This window comes from Daldinia childiae, assembly GCF_008694065.1.
Source record: "Daldinia childiae strain JS-1345 chromosome Unknown Scaffold3, whole genome shotgun sequence".
Classification (NCBI taxonomy): Eukaryota; Fungi; Ascomycota; class Sordariomycetes; order Xylariales; family Hypoxylaceae; genus Daldinia; species Daldinia childiae.
In genome coordinates this window covers 1,451,708-1,464,861 of record NW_022984644.1, presented here as the reverse complement: position 1 = coordinate 1,464,861, position 13,154 = coordinate 1,451,708, and the positions used below count along the sequence as shown (strand labels likewise).

The 13,154-nt window shown below is 47.1% G+C and overlaps 3 protein-coding genes across 3 annotated transcripts; 2 read left to right on the top strand and 1 right to left on the bottom strand.

Annotated features, from left to right (window-relative positions):
* Window positions 1–1,125: 1,125 nt before the first annotated feature.
* On the top strand, window positions 1,126–1,976 carry GL218_03126 (uncharacterized protein; the record flags this gene model as incomplete). Its single annotated transcript, XM_033579674.1, has 2 exons — window positions 1,126–1,156; window positions 1,621–1,976. 2 exons carry the CDS (start codon window positions 1,126–1,128, stop codon window positions 1,974–1,976), a joined length of 387 nt encoding a protein of 128 aa, XP_033436088.1.
* A 3,107-nt stretch (window positions 1,977–5,083) lies between these two features.
* Window positions 5,084–6,411, top strand: GL218_03125 (Mannose-1-phosphate guanyltransferase; the record flags this gene model as incomplete). The annotated part of the gene is made up of 3 exons (XM_033579673.1): window positions 5,084–5,090; window positions 5,157–5,200; window positions 5,512–6,411. The coding sequence occupies 3 exons, from the start codon at window positions 5,084–5,086 to the stop codon at window positions 6,409–6,411; spliced, it is 951 nt and encodes a 316-aa protein (XP_033436091.1).
* Window positions 6,412–9,082: 2,671 nt separating this feature from the next.
* On the bottom strand, window positions 9,083–10,994 carry GL218_03124 (putative glycerol kinase 3; the record flags this gene model as incomplete). Its single annotated transcript, XM_033579672.1, has 3 exons — window positions 9,083–9,561; window positions 9,631–10,622; window positions 10,690–10,994. 3 exons carry the CDS (start codon window positions 10,992–10,994, stop codon window positions 9,083–9,085), a joined length of 1,776 nt encoding a protein of 591 aa, XP_033436090.1.
* Between the last annotated feature and the right edge of the window lie 2,160 nt (window positions 10,995–13,154).

Below are 13,154 nucleotides of genomic sequence, written 5' to 3'. Positions count from 1 at the left end.
TGGGCGGTATCTCTTACATAGTATTATTTCTTTATTTATTTCTTTATTATTATAATTTTCTTTTATCGACTAGTTAGTGTTAGTTATTATTTTATTTTATTTTTCTTTCCTTTTCCCTATTCAGTTCCGCCGAGGTCGTGTATTGGGCCGCAGAATTGGTTCCAGTTTCATTTCGCCACTCCAAAAAAATATGCTTACCTCTGCATACATCATCTTTTTCCTCTTTTTACCCAGCTAGGTCCCATTGTCGGACAGGGTTATGGAGGAGAATGGAGGAGAACAATCGGACGGAGACAGCGGTACCACATTCTGCCAAAAGGAGCACGGCCAACACGGCCAGCACGGCCAGCACGGCCAGACTTATCAGAGATGATCGTCTAAGGGAATGCATACCCCATGTGTTGCGGTGGAGTTGCCTAGTCTCTCGAAGCTTTATCAACTGGCAACGACACGCGCCAGCACAGCAAGATGGGGTCACACTCTTCAAGAGCCGCATCTTCACCTGCGTCTATCGACCTGGTTCCCTTCCGTCCCCATTGTCCCTCTCTGGTTCCTCTCTGGTCCCTCTTGGGTCCCTCTATGGTCCCCATTGTTCCCCCTTCGACCCCTTCGACCCCTTCGGCCTTGTTCTGTTTAATTGCGTCTTTACTAGATCCCTGCCCCGCACTAACGAAGTTCAATTCTGCAATAAAGCACACATGTCTCGCCGTCGATGGCTCGTCTCTCTGCACCGCAGCCCCGAATACGTAGCCTAACATCCCCCTTCTTCAACACCACCACAACCACACCTCCTTCGAGTAGTACAGACCTCGTCGACGAAACTTTTTTTTTCTCAGTGCTGCCCTACCGCTTCCCCATTGATCCCTCCTAATAAAATTCCCTCGTACAGTTGGGCTTGACTGCATACTCAAAACGCGCCCCGGAATCCCATCCCGCGTCCGTAAGCAACACGCTGGGTTTTTGCTCTCTCTTCCCCGGAAATCCTATCCGTACTACACCCGTCCCGACTTTCTTGGGGGGGTGTTTCTATTTGAGAGAGAATACCACCCTGCTGGATATTTTTTCTTATACGAGTTCTGGGCTGTTAAGCATTAAGTTGCTGTCAGTGCTGTCAGCAAAAGCAATATGGGAGGATTCTACATGCAGTATCTCGAGAGTAAGTCATTGCCTACTTTCAACAAAGAAAAAAAAAAAAGAGCACGTACGCCCTGGCAACTTGCCATCTCCAATGAACCCAATGAACCAACCCCACGATGATGCGCGCGGTGGGGCTGGGACAGCGATGTGTTCGTCTCACACACGTGGACAAACCCCCTGCGTCGAAGCTTCGACGCCGCACGAAAACATCGAAGAATTTCCCAAAATGCCATAGCTAGCTAGCACTTCTCTGTGCGTTGTTAAACGCCACGTTCCTGACATGAACGGATGTACCTCCGCGTCTAATCTGAAGTGTTCGCGATCCGGCTGTCATGCATATGCCATGCTCGATCTCCTTCGCGTCATTAGGGCTGCATATTCGCTGCCCATGCTTTCCGGGCGTTTATTTGCATTTGTTGGCATCGAATAGGGGAGCAGGGCAAGGGGAGTTCCAGGATCAGCAGCTAACTTAGCATCCGATAGGCTTGTGCCGGCGTCGTGGGTGGCGAGACCCTTCGTACGAGTGTTACAGAGATCCCAGTGGCTACACGTGCCTGGTCCTGGTAAATGGGCGCGAGTACCAGACGGACCTGGCATACGAATCGGATCACCTGGCTCAGGAGAATGCCGCCATGAGGGCCTTCATGGTGTGTCGGAACTTTTCTGTCAATGGAGGCATGCTCGCGCGTAACGGGATCGTCCAGGGTCTTCCAGCCAATGAGTCTACCAGACGCAAGAAGTCCCGCCACGCTTCTTCAAGCCACGGCCACACCCAGAAGGAGAGCCGCCATAGGTCAGGACATCACTCGAGCAGCAGCTCGACCGCATCCTTCGAGTGAGGGAGGAAATTGGCTGCCGTCCCGACGGATTTCAGCCAAACACGACCATCGGCTAATTTTAACCAATGGATTACAAGCAAGGGCAGAGAGGCGTCAAAGATTGATATATATACACGTGGTGAAGCTTCGCAGCTTATCCCTAGGCATATTCCGCGGAATACCCCCATTCAGCATATCCCCGACGAAAGAGAGAGAGAAAGAAAGAAAGAAAGAGACACCGAGAGACAGAGAGGAAGAGAGGAGGAGAGACAAAAGTTTGCATAAATCGACGATTTACGACTTGACGAATGAACTGAACGAACTTATGAACCAAACTAATAATGACAAATCTGGTGTCATCGTCCTGAACCGAGGCTTTTTGCTCGTTTTATTGAAACGCTTTTTTTTCTTCCATTTCTATATGCTATATGAAAAAAGAAAAAAAAGACTTGATGAGACCCCCAATTTTTTCCCTTTTGGGGCCGTGGGAACTACAGAACCAGGCCGGTTCAGGAGAACGGATTCTATCGGAGGCAACTCTGCTATTTAGCGAAACCCTGCTGTTGGGGAGCCATGGTCCTTCTAATCCGCGTATGGCTTCGGAACCGTACCAACCGCCTTAATGGCCTGGCTCAATGGACATTGGTTAACTCGAGATAGACTTCTTTTTGAATGTCCCGGACTGTGCGAGCGACCAAAAAACATGTTACGCAATGCGGGACACTCCTTGCTCGCTCATTGCGTCTGTTGATTTTTTTTTCTTTGGGCCAAAGCCCCGCTGGCTGGCATTACTCAATTTTCTTCAATCGGACGATGAGAAATCAGAAATCGACCGAAATTCTAGAGACGGGATGAAATGAAACGAAAAGGAAAACTGGGTAGAAAATTCCGGGACGGAAATTTAAGCGCGAGGGAAAAGAGAAAAAGAGAAGAGGAAGAAGAAGAGACTATCGCTCGGGGGGCGCTTTGCAGCTGCTTCTTTACTACTAAAAAAACACCATACAAGCGCTTGAAGAACAAGAAGATGGTGATGATGGGAGAGGCTCTTTTGATTTTTTTATTACTACTATTATTATTATTTTGCGCAGGAAGTTCATAAAATTACGATCTCACGGCTAGATAGATGATGATCACGATTACGAATAGTTACGAAGAATCGAATTTACGACGTCAACGACCTGACGAGATGTCTCATGGTCGCACCAATTTAATATTTTTCTGTTTGCTTTGCTTGTGGATGTCTTGATGTGATGCGAATACCCGTGATATATGTCTGTCTGATATAAAACAAGGAAATGAATTAGGTAGCGAGTCTCAGTTCCTTTTTCTTGAGATGAGAGAGAGAATCAATCATGTAACTAGATGATGATGATAATGATGAAGATGAAGAGAAGGAAACGAGGGAATATAGATAAAGGAGATATAGGAGGTTGGCCCATATATGTATATATAAGTATAAATCAATGTCAAGGTCAAGGTCAACTTAAAGATGAAGTCCTACCGGAATGTTTCTCGGAACGAAACGTCATCTAAAAAAAGAACGACGGCTCCCCTCCCCCCTCTTCCCACCCCACGGATCATCGTCCCCAACTTTATTTTCCCCGAGATGTCCCAGATGTCCCAGATGTCCCAGATGATGGTGCTGGTCCCTCGACGGGAGTGCGGGTGGACATGCGTCGTCGCCCTGCTTCTCTTTTGTGACAGGCACACGGAACCTGCAGCTCGTGACACAGCGTCTGCCAGTCCGGGACGGGAGAGACAGGACAGGCACACTCTATCTGCATATCAGAAAGGCTAGGTAACAACCCTTTCGGTACCTATCTAACCCACCCTGCTAGGTTAGGTACGCTAGCCCCCCGGGACGTGCTGGGTGTCGCACATGATGCCTCTGTTGATCATATACGTAGTTGGAAGTCAGGGGATATAGGTAGGTATCCTCTCCTTATCACGTAAGATAAGTACCTAACCTAGGTAACCTAACAAGTTCATCAACACATATATATATGTATATATTCAACCTACCATATGTTGAGCCATCTTCAGGAGAAAGGTATAATAACCTCGATGATTGATGGTGCTGAGGTAGATAGTGGAATGATACGAGAAGATTCCGGGTAGAAGATAACTCGTATTTATTACAACCGACGTCATATCTACCTGTCATGAACACACCAATACGAGGGTGCATGAAAGTATTTTCGGAGGACATGATGAATTAAAAAAAAAAAAAAAAAAAAAAAAAAAAAGGAATAGATTTGAATTTGCTGCGCCGCATTAACCTTCTCATCCACGCTCATAGACTCGCATCCAATTCGCAGTCTTACAGACATTTTTACAAAGGAAGATTGACTCAGTTTCGAGTTAAATAAAACAATTGAGAAGCATAAAGGTGCAATGTTCAATCAATCTTAATGCTTCGTATCCGTGGGGTGGAACGATTTATGATTGGTTCCCAGGCAGATCAATAAGGTACATCTAATAGGTACCTCCCAGGGCTGCATCTGCCATGCTTTGTGGCTGAAGGGCCGTGCACCTGGCGTTAAATAGGCTTTCCCAAAAAATCAGGTGCCAACTCTAGCCAGATGCCCAGGGGTTTGGGAAGGAGCTAACCTAGCTAGTCCAGGGAGGAGGGAGGAGGGAGGGGACGCTAATTTCGAGCATTTACTGGCGCGACGACTTAACTGGCCTAAATAAGAAATAAAGGGGGCATTCCGCGAACTGAACACACTGAACATCAATCTCTCGTTCGACTAACTACTACATAACTTTGAACACCTTGACCACTTTCACCACTTTGACCACCTTGACACCCTCCGAGCGAGTAAAGAGATACAAGTGTCCTCAAGTCATCCTTTTTTTCTAGCATTACCAGCTATTATTCACTACATCGACTTTTGAGAGCTTCACCGTCCTTTTTATATTCACTTATATTCTCAACTTCGGCCTATTCCGCGCCAGTCTTCAGTACTTACTACACCGACTCACTGTCCCAGATCTCCCATTTCGCAATTTAAGTATCGTTGTTCGCTACTTAAATTACAAGAGCACTCAGCGCGAGAGCATATCCTGGTGGTCTACATTCGCTTCGCGACAATTAACGTCTAATTCTACTCACCCCTATCGCCATCATGAAGGGTAAGTGCTATTAAGAAAATCCTACAATACTTGGGAGATAGACATTGCTAATATCTTATTGAACAGCCCTCATTCTCGTCGGTGGCTTCGGCACACGTCTACGGCCCTTGGTACGTTGATTAATCTACTATAATGCATTTTCAAATCGAAAAAATGCAGAATCTTTCAAACTTGGACTAAAAAGCTAACAAATGGTTCTCTAGACTCTTACCATGCCCAAGCCTCTAGTAGAGTTCGCCAACAACCCATGATTCTACACCAGATTGAGGCATTGGCCGCTGTAGGTGTTACTGATGTCGTGTGCTTGCTGTAACTACCGCCCTGAAGTTATGGAAAGAGTCTTAAAAGAGGTTAGTACCTAGCCTAAGTTATAATATGCAGTTTTCTTCTTTCATCTTTGCTAATATTATGGTTCTTGTAGTACGAAGCCTCTCTTGGTGTCAAGATCCACTTCTCTCTCGAGAACGAACCCCTCGGTACTGCTGGTCCGCTTAAGCTTGCAGAGGAGATTCTGGCTAAGGACGATTCTCCCTTCTTTGTCTTAAACTCAGATATCACCTGCGACTTCCCCTTCAAGGCACTCGCCGAGTTCCACAAGTCACACGGTAACGAAGGCACTATTGTTGTTACGAAGGTTGAAGAGCCCTCTAAATATGGTGTCATCGTTCACAAGCCCAACCACCCTACGCGAATCGATCGTTTCGTCGAGAAGCCTATCGAATTCGTCGGCAATCGTATCAATGCCGGTATGTACATGCTAAACACTTCGGTGCTCCAGCGCATTGAAAAGAACCGACCTACCTCCATCGAGCAAGAAACTTTCCCCGCTATCGTTCGCGATGGACAATTACACTCCTTCGACCTCGAGGGCTTCTGGATGGATGTCGGTCAACCGAAGGACTTCCTAACGGGCACTTGCCTATACCTTTCATCGCTCGCAAAGAAGCAGCCCCATCTACTAGTTTCTCCTTCCGAGAGCTACGTCCACGGTGGCAATGTCATGATTGACGAGTCTGCCAAGATTGGCAAGAACTGTCGCATTGGACCTAACGTTGTCATTGGCAAGAATGTTGTCATTGGCGATGGTGTGCGTCTACAGCGATGTACACTCCTCCCGGGATCTAGGGTTAAGGACCACGCATGGATTAAGAGCACCATCGTCGGCTGGAACAGCGTCGTCGGAAAGTGGGCTCGTCTCGAGAACGTCACTGTTCTCGGTGACGACGTAAGCATCGGCGACGAGATCTACGTCAACGGCGGAAGCGTCCTTCCGCACAAGAGCATCAAAGCCAACGTCGACTACCCGTCTATTATCATGTAATTGATTACAGCGTCATTTTGCGCTCTTCTCGACTGCCCACTTCGATTTTTTTCGGCACTTCTTCCTGTGTATAATCTGGCACCTTTTTCAACCTCTATTATTTCGTAATAAGTTAGTTGTTCCGCCCATCCGGCTTCGGGCACCTCTCTTCTCAGCATTTTTTTCAATTCCGTTTCCCAAGTAGGGTGGCGTTCTGGTCCGCATGTCATGATAGATGACCGTCATAATTTTGCCCGATATTCCGGCGAGATTTGGGGTCTGAGGAATTGGAGGGCGGGAGTTGGTCGTCTTTATCCTGGTCGAGTTATGACCCGACTGGAACTGACGAGAAGCCGGAACCCTCACTCACATGATGCGACCCTTGATCTATACGGGACATTCGCGACCATATCGAGCGCCTACTTCCTTGGCCCATTAAGAGGGCATATATACAAAAATAAAACACGGGGAAAAGTGTCTACGGCAAAAGAGAAACGATGTGGATGAGGTCAGCATTGGACTCTAAAAAAAGATATGGATGCAAGAGCACACGACGTTACGGCGATGGGTATAATTGCAATTCTCAATTGGTATTTGCAGTGGTTAACTTAATGCGTGGGACTGTCGAGCATGAGCATGAGCAAAAAAACAGCCGAGGACGAACGGGATCGAGAATCGGGATCGTTGTTACCTCGTACTGTTTATGTGCGAGGGCGAAACTGTGTCTCGGACTCGTCGAGTTGGCCTGCCTAGGTGATTTATCCTCGGTAGGTTAGATAAGCTGAGAGTATAGCAAGAGCAGGAGGAATAAGAGCAATGGAAAAAGATAATGACTAAGATCTGATCTGAAGCTTGTGTGTGATTTGATGTTGATGTGATATATGGGTGACCGAGTGGCGTTGGTGTATATCCATCCATCCATTCCTTGTGTCCGTCCGCTGAGTGATTTCGATTTCGATTTCGATTTATATACAGTAAGAAGTATTTATTGAAACAAAACGAAAAGAAAAAAAAACCCCCAATTTTTACCCCCGAAGGAAAGGAGTGGTGATGTTTCTTCGTAGAGACGCTACGTATAAGTCTGTCTGGTAGCGATCTACACCGTGGGTAGCTGTCGATGTGACGGGCCCGCGGTCACTTTTTGTGATGAGGTAGTAGGTAGTAGCCGCCTATTTGGTTGCTCCGAGAATACGTCCGTACGGGGAATGCCGTTGCGCCGGTTTGGATATATCTATTGGGATTTTTTTGCGTTTGTGATGTTGTTTATATTTGTTGTGGTTGTTTTTTTTTTTTTTTGTTGGATATTTGGCTGGTTGGTGTGTGGTTAGTGATGTTGATGGGGTGAGGTTGATTTTTATTATATTGTATTGTATTGTATTATGGTTGTATGTATCCATGTGTGTAGTGATGCCCGTTTATATGTATTGCACCTCTACTTTTACTTCTGCTTGTATTATCTACATACTACATACATATCATTTATTCATTCAATGTCCATATTAGCATAAAGCAAAAATACTAACAACATTAAACTAGGTATATACCTACCTAAGCAAAACAATCCGTCTATATATACAATCAGTAGTTATAAAGTATACATAGGTAGGTAGGTATTATTCCAGGTATAACACATAGACGTACGCACAGGCGGGTGTCCGCGCGCGCGTATGCGCAATTACATACATACCTTAGGTAGCTGGCTACCTGTTACATACTACCACCTACCTAATACCATACCATACATCCATACATCCATTGTTCCATCTACCTGAACCTACCTGAACCTGAACCTTACCTACCCATCCACTTCCCCAGCATTTCCACACGTCCGTCCGTCCATCCGTCTATAATTCTCTTCCCTTCCTTCGTCATCTGTCCCAGGTGAAAAATTCCGATGTGGCAATGTGATACCATACATACGAAAAAAATAAAAATAAAATAAAAAAGCGAGCCAATATCATATCCCATCTATCCCATATCCCAATATCCCATCGCCCTTCGCATGCTCACATGATAAACGTTAGGCAGTAAACCGCAGTTCGGCCTGCTGTACGTATTATCGTGCCGTCTTGTGCCGTGTCCCGTGTTCACTTTCGGTCAGCAATTTGCGAATCTGCGAATCTGCGTTGGTCGCCGTCTCACGGCCGCACATTAAACCGAGCTCAAAACGCCCAATTACATGGTTCCGCTCGGCTACGAATACATAATACCTTTACGCCCTGCAGGAAAACTATGGAGATATTGTGTTATTATACCTGGGGTACGCACGACTAGCATTACTATGTATGTAATTATACCCGACCCTCCCACCCTTCCGCCGTACCATTCACGTCCCCTCCCATCCAACCTCCCGCATGTGCGACCTTTTGCTACGTACAAAATCAGGTAGGTTAAATAAGTAAAAAGGTGTGTAAGCTGCCTTTTCCCTGCCTCTGCCTCTACCTCTGCCTCTACCTTCTGCCTGCCTAGGTACTTACACGCTTGCCTGCCTATATATGACATGCATGTCAGGGCATCTATTCCCGAAACAACATGTTCAATGCAAGGAAATGGAGGTCATTGCGCCCGTTGAGCGCTTCGTGCATCCAGTGAATGACCAGATATCATGCCCATGATCCACTCCTACCCGTCACACTCCATTGCGACTTATAGTTATTAATGAGAGGGGGCGCCAACTCCGACATCTGAAATTTTACAACGTCGGTTTCCTGAAGATGTCAGGCCTGGAAGATTCATTCTCGTCATCAGAATGATCGTCGCGGACCCATCCGCGACTCATCTCGACAGCTCTCTCCCAGTGTTGGTACATGCGCTGGGCTTTCTTTCGGTCAATTCTGGGTGCGAAAACCCGGCGACCTGGCTTTTTGCGTGTGAGCTCTGTGAGCTCCTCAAAGCTAGACCAGCAACCTTCGACAGCTAGACCGGCAGCGATTGCAGCACCTAAGGCTGTGGTCTCGCGCATTGCCGGTCGCTCTACGCGGATGCCGGTAACATCAGCTTGTGTCTGCATCGTCAGATCTGAGTTCGACATGCCGCCGTCGACGGCAAGAGACGCAAGCTTGTGGTTTGAGTCTTTCTCCATCGCTTCTAAAATCGCGCGAGTCTGAAAGCAAGTGGCTTCCAGTGTCGCACGTGCGATGTGACCTCTTTGTGTATGTTGCGTTATTCCGACTGGAATATGATTAGCAAGAGCTCGTCTGAATAGGTTGAGGCCCGTTGAGGCTATTGATGAGGACTTACAAAGGGTACCTTTCGCATCGTCAATCCAGTACGGTGCGAATAGACCACTGAATGCGGTTACAAACACCACCCCGCCATTATCCTTGACGCTCTCAGCCAATTCACCAACTCTATTAGAGTCTCTGATAAATCCTAAATTGTTCATTAAAAACTTTACACCGGAGCCGCCCACTGCTACACTTCCTTCCAGGGCGTAAACTGGTTCCCGGCCCTTTCCAAAGTCGAATGCGACCGTCGCCAATAAGCCATACTTGGAAAGTACCGGCCTGTGGCCTACGTTGTATAACAAGAAACATCCAGTACCATATGTGTTCTTGGCCTGGCCCGGCTTGAATCCGCATTGGCCGACAAGCGCGCTGGCCTGGTCACCTAAGCAACCTGCAATTCTCACACCGGCCAAGGCGCCGCGGCCAATGGTACCGAAGGCTTCGGGGTCCGACGATGGCACAATCTTGGGCAATGCAACCTTGTTCTTGTCAATTCCGAAGAAGGAGAGTAGTCTGTCATCATACTGCCGAGTGTGCAAGTTCATGAACATAGTCCTACTCGCGTTGGTAGTGTCCGTAACGTGGACATTCTTGTCCTTACCGTTTAGGCGATAAATCAGCCAGCTATCTACGGTACCAAATGCGAGACGGCCTTCTTCGTAGGCATTTCTCACGGTCAGGTTATTCTTCAACAACCAAACCAGTTTTACGCTGGAAGGATACGTGCTCAGGGGAAGACCGCATAGTTCGGGAATGGCATGGGCGCCAGGGTAATTCTTCAAATCTCGGACGATATCTTTGGTTCGAGTGTCTGGCCATACGACGGCATTGCATAGGGGTTCGCCAGTGATCTTATCCCAGCATACAGTGGTTTCGCGCTGGTTTGTGATACCTACAGCTTTTATTTGGGATGTGGAATAACCTCCAAAAGTAAACTGTTCAATGGCTCTTTCGATACAAGACTCAACAGAGCGGAGCAATTCTAAGGCATCATGTTCGTGCCACCTGCGTTGCGAAAATGGGTCATTAGCTCATGGTTGATGTAATAAGGGGGGCAGGGTGACGTCAATACCCCGATTCAGGATAGAGATTTTCAAATTCGATTTGATGACTAGCGACTGGGTCCATGTGGCGATTAAAGATGAGAAAACGCGACGACGTGGTGCCCTGGTCTATACTACCGATAAACCATTCCGATGATGCACGTTTACTGGTCCATAGACCACCGCCGTTGGAATTGTTGCTGGTATGTCCATTGGTGTTGCCATTGGTATGGCCGTTGGCACGCTGACCATTAGTATAACCATTGGTGCGGCCATTGGCGTAACCATTGACATGACCGTTGGTCAACCCGTTGGTCTCACGGTTGTCTCCCATTGCACTCTGGTAGTTGTTACGAATGACAACTGGTGAAATAATTATTGGACGACTTGATGGTGTTGAAGTTCGTTCAAGGTGGGAGACGGCGTGAGGCAATTTAGCCTTATCCTAGCAATCTGGATCGAGATGACGTGCAGTCGGCTGAAAGGAGGCCGAGGTATATGCCGTGACGGAAATTCGGTTGATAAAGGGTATCTTGGGTATCTTTTTCTGCAACGGGGCAGTGGCTATGGCTATGTTGGGGAAAAGTCGACGACAAGATAATATATGATGGTTACGATAGGTACGAGGGGAGAAAGAGTATGAGTATAAGGAAGAGGAATATGAGGAGGAGAGGAAAGATAAAGAGACGGAAGAGAAATAATAATAAGAGGAGAAAGAGCAAAAGGATAAGGACGTGGATGTGGAAGTGGATGTGGCAGTGGCAGTGAATGGGACAATCATCTTGGTAAGTGCGAGTAGATCGCACAATGTCGCACTTACGCACTTTACGCACTTACGTGTTGTACTCAATTGTACCGATCTGAACCGGCTGAAGCTTTTTAGTAGGTATGCGAATTGAACAAAGTGCCAGGTGCCTAATGCAAATTCGAGAATGCAGGAAAGAGCAGGGGTATGAGAGCTGCCGAGCCGTGTCTCTGGAGTAGCAGGAGCGTTAGCTGTATTAGCTGTATTAGCTGTATTAGCTGTATGGGACTTCATGGACTCATGGGTGACTATGGATGAATATGGTAGGCTCGTGGAGAGTGGAGAAAGGTTTGGAGGATTGCGGGGAACATTATTGGATGGTTTAAAGTTGATTTTTGTTTGGTTCGAAATTTGCTGACAAGATACCGGCACGATACCGGCACAGTTCAGTTGTAAGCAGGGCTACTAATCTGGAGCTATCTTAAGAAAATACATACATACATACATATGTACATACATAGCAGGAACCGGCCTAGACCTTCTCATCTTTCGAGCGTACCTATGAGAGTATGAGCGCATGGGAGGTGTTATCGATGCGTCCTTTCCTTTCCTTCTCAGCGTCATAAAAAAAAAAAAAAAAAGAATTTCCCCACCTTCCCAGCCAATCTTTCTTACAGTGTCGGGGGGGATTGGTGGAACATTCTCTTATGGAAGGGGGAGGCTCCCATTAGCTCATCGTTCTTGTATTTGAGGGGCAAGAGAGGTCACTAGGTCAGCTTTAGGGGCGCGGCGCTGGAAATTTGGGCAATCCATTTAATTTTCATCAAAGAAGGGGAAAAGAAGAAGAAAAAAAAGAGCTCGAGCCGAATTTTGCCCCTCATTACTCATTTTTTTTTTTTTTTTGCCTTTTCCCATGTGAAGAATTCCTAATGCCCCCCTAGTGGTGTTCCATTACTCAACAGATTTTAGTTACTAATTCTCGTCAACCTCCCTCCCTCTCTCTCTCTCTATCTATCTTACATAGCACGCAACACGCACAGCTTGGCCAGCGTGACCTTTTTTCCTGCATTCCCTGCCTAACCGCCTAAGATTGGAACATGGCAGCATCGCAGCAGGGGGGTCCCTCTCACTGAGCTCCGAGGGGCCCGCCCCTGGGATGCGGTCAAGCACGGTTTGCCTGCTCTAGACCAACACTCGGTGATCTGTGCGGGGGCCACTTCACGATAATCCCATCCGCGTGATAAATTTCATTTTTTTTTTCTCACATCGTGTTCGTGACCGGCTACCGGGCGCGCGCATAATTACTCATTCATTATCTATGTCTGGACGTGGGACCGAGGGTTGGCCACGTATTCCATTCCTCCCGTACATAGTATACGTCAACGATATTGACGATGCATTCATTCCCTTGTCTCCCACCCTTTCCGAACAAAGCCCTCTCTCTCCCTTTCCCTTTCCCCTTCCCCGTTCCCCCCCTCATCCCCATACCCCATTTCCCTTTCTCCTTCTTTTTTTCCTTCCCACCTCCTTTCCCCTTTTTCCCTTAGTCCACGTGCGACCAATCCTTCCACCGCTTAGAAATTATATATCTCCATGAGCCATTTATCTGATGCTCGGCAACGTGCCAAAAATAACCCCGAAATTAATAAATCGATTTTTTTTAATTTCCCCCCCAAGATCCCGTATCCGTTCCTATTGCCGTCGGCTTCATGTCGCCCAAGATTAATTCCATTGGTCTAAATGTTATGG